This window comes from Sprattus sprattus (genome assembly GCF_963457725.1).
Source record: "Sprattus sprattus genome assembly, chromosome: 2".
NCBI lineage: Eukaryota > Metazoa > Chordata > Actinopteri > Clupeiformes > Clupeidae > Sprattus > Sprattus sprattus.
Window position 1 is genome coordinate 14,473,942 of NC_137921.1, and position 6,396 is coordinate 14,480,337.

At 45.5% G+C, this 6,396-nt stretch overlaps 1 protein-coding gene across 1 annotated transcript in view; it reads right to left on the minus strand.

The window, feature by feature from the left end:
* The window catches only part of magixb (MAGI family member, X-linked b), a gene marked incomplete at both ends in the record, with an annotated part of 98,180 nt that extends 92,273 nt beyond the window's left edge, over window positions 1-5,907 (minus strand). Inside the window, one exon of the mRNA XM_080858522.1 lies at window positions 5,825-5,907. Within this exon, the coding sequence (XP_080714648.1) occupies window positions 5,825-5,907 (83 nt within the window). The remainder of the gene's footprint in view (window positions 1-5,824) is intronic.
* Between the last annotated feature and the right edge of the window lie 489 nt (window positions 5,908-6,396).

A 6,396-nucleotide genomic window follows, 5' to 3' on the forward strand; every position in this document is an offset into this window, starting at 1 on the left:
TGTTTGGTTGACTGTACAGCTTGTATTATATAATATAATATAATCTAGAGCCCAAAAGAACTGAGTTATGTTTGGTTGACTGTACAGCATTAGAGGCCTACAGCCATCCTCCCTGGTGATATATAATCTCTGACGGGTTTAAGCTGAACATGACCACACATTCTGTACACACTCTTTGGAGCCTTGCTCTCCAGCATGTCAGAGGTGACCTCTAGACTACTGATGGTCTGATCTGATCACATCTAATTTAATTTCTAGATCAGATTTAATTCTAACCAGGGTGAACTATATGCGCACATCCTGACATGTGTTTGTTTACATACGGCATGTATTTCAATTATTTTGAAGCGCCAGGACTTGGTGGTCATGATGTTACTCATGTGAACGTTACTCATGTGAACGGCCCCTCTTCTTCGTCTAGGCTTCTTCTGACTAAAAGTGATTTTTTTGCTACAGCTTCTCTGTTTATCTGTCACTGTTTTCTCTAAGGGGGACTTAGACTTGAGCTCCCACCAGCACATCCAGACTGCGCTTCATTAATAAACAACACTGAACTTAGGAAAGATTTGAGTTGGTTTACTTCAAATGTTCCACGTGCAACTCCAAACCCCTTTTGTTTCACACCTGATCACATCCTGTGAAGTTAAAGACATTGGCTACGAAGTAGAGTTAAAGACACAGGCTACGCAGTGAAGTTAAAGACATGGCAGGGCTACATAGTCTACGCAGGCTACGCAGGGCTACGCATGCTTCACAGGCTACGCAGTGAACATAGGCAAGCATCCTCCAATGTCAACAGGAGGAAACATTGAGCAGAACATCTGGTCATAATTAAATTAAATTCAATTCAATTTTATTTACATAGTGCCATAACAATACAATTGTCTCTAGGCGCTTTACAGAGCCCAGAGCCTGAACCCCCTTAGTGCCAGCACAATGGCAACAGGGGCAAGAAAAAACTCCCTGTTAGTCAGGGAGAAACCTTAAGCAGAACCACGGCACATAAGGGGGGACCCAACTGCTTGAGGTCTGCCGGGTGGAGATAGGAAGGGGGGAAGGGAGAGAGTTGAGTGGCAGAAGGGGAAGGGAGGGGCCCATCTTCTCGTATCCGATCCAGTAGAGAGGTAGAGATAGAGGTAGAGAGGTAGGAATAAAAAAAAAGAGGAAGGGGTTGGCAGAAGGGGAGGAAGGACAAGGGGTGGGGAGCCAATTCAGAAAAACGGCAGGTGAGGGAATTAACTGTGGAACATTTCCTGAAAATGCCACTGCTTAATTTCCACCATGATTTCAATCTTGTCAACTTTTACACCTTTTTCACCTCCCAGCTTCATTACTCTCTGCCATTTTATGAGCTTTTCAGGGCGTCAGGTCAATACCAGACCACCACTAGACCCCTGAGCTTCAGCTGAACACCAGACCAACACCAGACCAACACCAGACCAACACTAGACCAACACCAGACCACCACTAGACCCCTGAGCTTCAGCTGAACACCAGACCAACACCAGACCAACACCAGACCAACACCAGACCAACACTAGACCTCTGAGCTTTTCCAGAGCGTCCACACCAATGCCATATCAGTGCCATTTCTATGCCATATCTATGCCAAATCTACAGATCTGTTCTAGAAAGTTGTGATATTTGAGTTCAGCACACAATGTCCTTGCCAGCCCCCACACACAGGTCAACCGTCCCCGTGCCAAAGCTTTCCCCATTCTCAGGTCCTGTCTGGTTGTTCGTCACAAGTGAAGGGGTTAATGAGCATCCTCCCCTGAACATGCTCCACCCACTCGAACATGCTCCACCCACTTGTGTGTTTGTGTGTGTGTGTGTGTGTGTGTGTGTGTGTGTGTGTGTGTGTGTGTGTGTGTGTGTGTGTGTGTGTGTGTGTGTGTGTGTGTGTGTATGTGTGTGTGTGTGTGTGTGTGTGTGTGTGTGTGTGTGTGTGTGTGTGTGTGTGTGTGTGTGTGTGTGTGTGTCTGTGTGTGTGTGTGTGTGTGTGTGTGTGTGTGTGTGTGTGTGCCCCGTCCCTCCTGTGCCGCGCAGAACCAGAACTGGACAAGAGCCGAGCTCAGCCTCTAACACAGACAGGGGCCGCAAGTGTGTCACATCTCACCCATCACGTTAAGGCATGCACATGCCGGTTGTTTAACGGGTCAGTTTCCATTCAAACCTGACCTGGCCAGGGTAGAAGGTATGAACTCGACTTTTGTTTAGCAAGGAGGGTGGACTGTTATTCCCAGTTGCTCATTTCTGTCCGAATCTAGGGCACTGGAGTGCTGGACACACGATGAACAACAGAGGCAGATTTAGAAATAAAAGATTAAATGCTCGCAGGATCAAAACAACACACAGAATAACTCTCTCATAAATACAGCCAAGCACACTCCTCTGCACACGCAAACACACACACACACAAACACGCACACTCACACACACACAGACACACTAGAACTAAAACAAATACCCACAGGTTATTAGACTCATGGGAAGAACTCAAACAATCTGCACTTCAGATAAACCAACTGAAAGACATCCCTCTGCATAAACCCTCTGAAATTACAACACACACACACACGAGTGCAGTGGTTGTGCCTTATCCATCTGTGAGTTCACATGCGTGCATGACGTTTCCTTCAAAATCCCGCAATGTCGGGAATACAAATGTAAATCAAAAACACATCTGGATGCGAACGAGCAGTGAAGCTTCGTTCATAATAATAATAAGCAGCAATCAACAGTGAGCGCATTATGCGATAGAGACCATTATGTCATTACTGTGCTTGTTCTCTTTTGAAACGGATGAGAGAGCGGTGTCCTTTAAGAGAAAGACAAGTGCAGGCGGTGAAATATGAAATCGATGCCGTGTGCTCTTGTCAAGGCAAGATAGGAGTTTAATTAAAAGGGCCAGTGGTGTGCTAACTTGTAGACTGGCAGAGATGATGGATAGCGCTCCGTGTGAAAAACAGACAGAAACGACAGAGAGGCAGACAGATCGTGCTGGAGGGGGTTGAGACACGACAAAGAGGGAGACAAAGAGATGTCAAGAATTGAGGAATGGAAAGACACACTGGACAGAGCGAGAGATGGAGAGGAACAACAAAGGCATTAAAACAGATATGGGGGGGGGGGGCTGACAGAGACACACACACGCATGAACACATGAACACACACACATCAAAGGAGAGCAGGCTTGTGTGAATATGAATAGAGGACCAGAACAGGAGAGGCGGGGAAAGAAGCGAAACAAGGTACCAGGCCTACTGTAATAACGGCCTGTGGTACATTTGGTTGAATTGAACAAGTAAACATGGGTTGAATTACCCAACTGGAAGTCAAATATATTCAATTCAATCTAGCTGCAATTGCTAGGGAATAATATGGAAATGAAGCTTAACGTATATGTCTGCATGCGAATAAATCAACTTTGTGCAACCTAAAGGTCACCTAAAGAAAAATAATAATCAGTGTAGCTGCAGACTCTGGAATGATTCTTGTTCTGGATCTCTAGCCTGGATCCATGGCTGAGTGTGGAGAGTGGGGGTGTGGCGGATCTGTCCGAACAAACCATGGCTGAGCGGGGCAGTGGGGCTGTGGGGGTGGAGATCAAACAGGGGGAGAGTGTGGCCTGCAGGGCACTGGGCAGCGAATCTCGGCATGTCAAGCTGGTCAGAGAGCCGTAACCCGAGTGGGAGAGAGGTGGGGAGAGAGTGCTGATTCAGTGGGGCGGCTGAAGGTGACCCTACATCTCTCTCTCTCTCTCCCTCTCTCTCCCTCTCTCCTCTCATCCTCTCTCTCTTGCTCTCTTTTCTCATCCTCCTCACCACCTGATATTGATCCTGCTCTTCCTACCTCCTCCTTTGCCTCTCCCTTTTTCTCACTCACAGCCCTACGGTCAAGGCTGAGCCTTCTCTCCACGTCTGCTCGTAACCAGCTTTACTGTGCCATCACCCTTGTGCTTTTACATGCGCCCATCACGGATCCGTACAGTGAGAATGATTTATCTCATCACTGATTTATATTTATTGTTGTTTCGAACAGCTGACATGTCAAGGTCCATTTGCAATAAATATTAAAGTGACCAGAACAGAAAAAACAGAGCTTCTCTTTACTGCAGATGTCCAATACCCGAAGACAGATAAGACATGAGACTTTGTTGTTATGCATGACAGTTTATGTTTTTAAATAGTTCCACTCCTAGTGATTCAGTCTTGCATTAGCTGAGTGATAAATCATCTGTATTTTAAAACCAGTAATGCTGAATGATCTGCATCGCTTTAAATTGCTTTTGCGGGCTGATGCTCTGTAAACATCCAATCGAAAAATAAACCACGTAGTTCATAAGAAGATGTATGATCATGTCAGTTGCAGCAGTTGCTATTCCAAAGCTCTTAATGTCAGGATGAGAGGTAAATTGGTCCACAGATGGAAGGACGGCCGCTTAGCCGTGCCTGGTCAAGGGTAAAACAGCCAAGTGCTATCCCTCTCGCCTCAGCGTGTCTTCCCACACCCCGCCACACCTCACAACGTCTCCTTGAATATGTATGAAGGTGAGGTAGGCGGCACGCATACAATCAGGTAATTAACTACAAAGCAAAACTTCGCCAGCAATCAGTCCCTCATTAACTGCCCACATTGATAAGTGTGCTGTGGATTAGAAGAGGGGAATAGGTCTGGGGGGGTGCGTCCAGAGGCAGAACAACGTGGCTCCTGTGTTCTCCACGTTCTCCACGAGTCGCCACTCCGGCTGTCAGTAGGACACGACTGAGATCTATGGCAGGGAAGCACGCAGGAGGGATGTGTGGATGGATCCTCTGGGGCATTAGTGTGTGCAAGCAAGGACAGTCACTGGCATACAGGCGCCTCAAATTGCACCATCTTCTCTCCTTCTCTGTCCTTCTCTCTGTCTCTCTTTCTCTCTTTCTCAGACTTAATTAATGATTCATAACATCACTGTAACCTTGACTACTCCCAGGGCCTACAGCAATGCACAGTGTGAAGCCAGGGTCACAGCATTCATTCCTTCTAAACAGGGAGGGACACACCCTATAAACACCCACTCTCACACACTCAAAAGCCTGGAAGCACACACACATCACCAGGCGTATAGGTCAACACAAACAAGCACACACACATCTGTGCTGCAATATAAATGAACAAATGAACAAACATTCACAAATGCAGATAAACATTTCTTCTCCAGTGTGGTCACTAGGATAATTATGAAACACTCATAATTCACCATACCATAGTCACATACACGTCCACACACGTTTGCAAAGCATAAACCACTAGCAGCCTCTTCCAGACAAGCCTGCTATCAATTCTGCAGATTACTGGTCAAATAGCTGTAAACACAACCTTGCATCAGCAGCTGTGCCCAGAACATCAGAAAAGTATCCTAAATACCGTAAGCAAACGTCCGTTTGAAGTGCCTTTTCGAGTTTTTATCCACTATCACTTTGGCTAAAACACGTTTTTGCTGTAAAAAGTTTTACAGACTGCTTATGTACTCTTTTGTTTCTAGATGCAAATACATACATCCTGTACAAACCAGCGGAGGTTTAAGTGCTTCTAAATGCCAATTCAGAAAAGTATTGATTTGAAAGACGTATATAGCCTATTTCATAATTAAATTGCTTTGAAAGTTATCCCAAGATATAAAACAAATGATAAGATCAAAACGTGAATTTAAAGAGTCATGACTTTAATCATTCGACTCAAGTGTCGCTACTATCAACTTTTACCATCTCATACCCTCATCCTGTGTCACACACACTGTCACTCATTCACACCCCCGATATTTTCGGAAAATACTGACCTGCATTGCCGCTGACATACACACATTCTTTTCAAGCAATTCAGGCGCTCAAAGAAAAGTCGTTTAAACACGTCTATATACATTGACGCGACTGAAACTGTACTTGACCCGGACGGTCACCGAGAGAAACACGACAAAAATGTTGTATTTTTTTTCTACCAACAACTAGATACAAGATATGTGGAAGTGATCACTACACGATACGTATAAACTAATAACCAATGTTAAATTCCGCACGCCAGCGAGCCCGGCGCGAAAGAGATGCGCACACCAGACGGTATATTTGGACAGTGTTGCAAGCGGAGAGATGCTCCACAGCTGAGCACGGGACGCGTGATGGTCTGAAGGGAAAAAAAAGCCAGGGCAAAAAAAAAAAACGACAAATCTGACAGCGCGCTTGCACTTCATATAAGCGCGTCTAAAATGCGCCGCACATGGACAGATGTGGTGATATGCCTTCAGAAACAAAGTACATTCCGGTACAGGGACATGGCGTACCATTAACATAAACTCATGGTTTTACCTCGTTTTAGGTACAAATCCAAAGAAACAGCCCACTTTAACAGTATGAC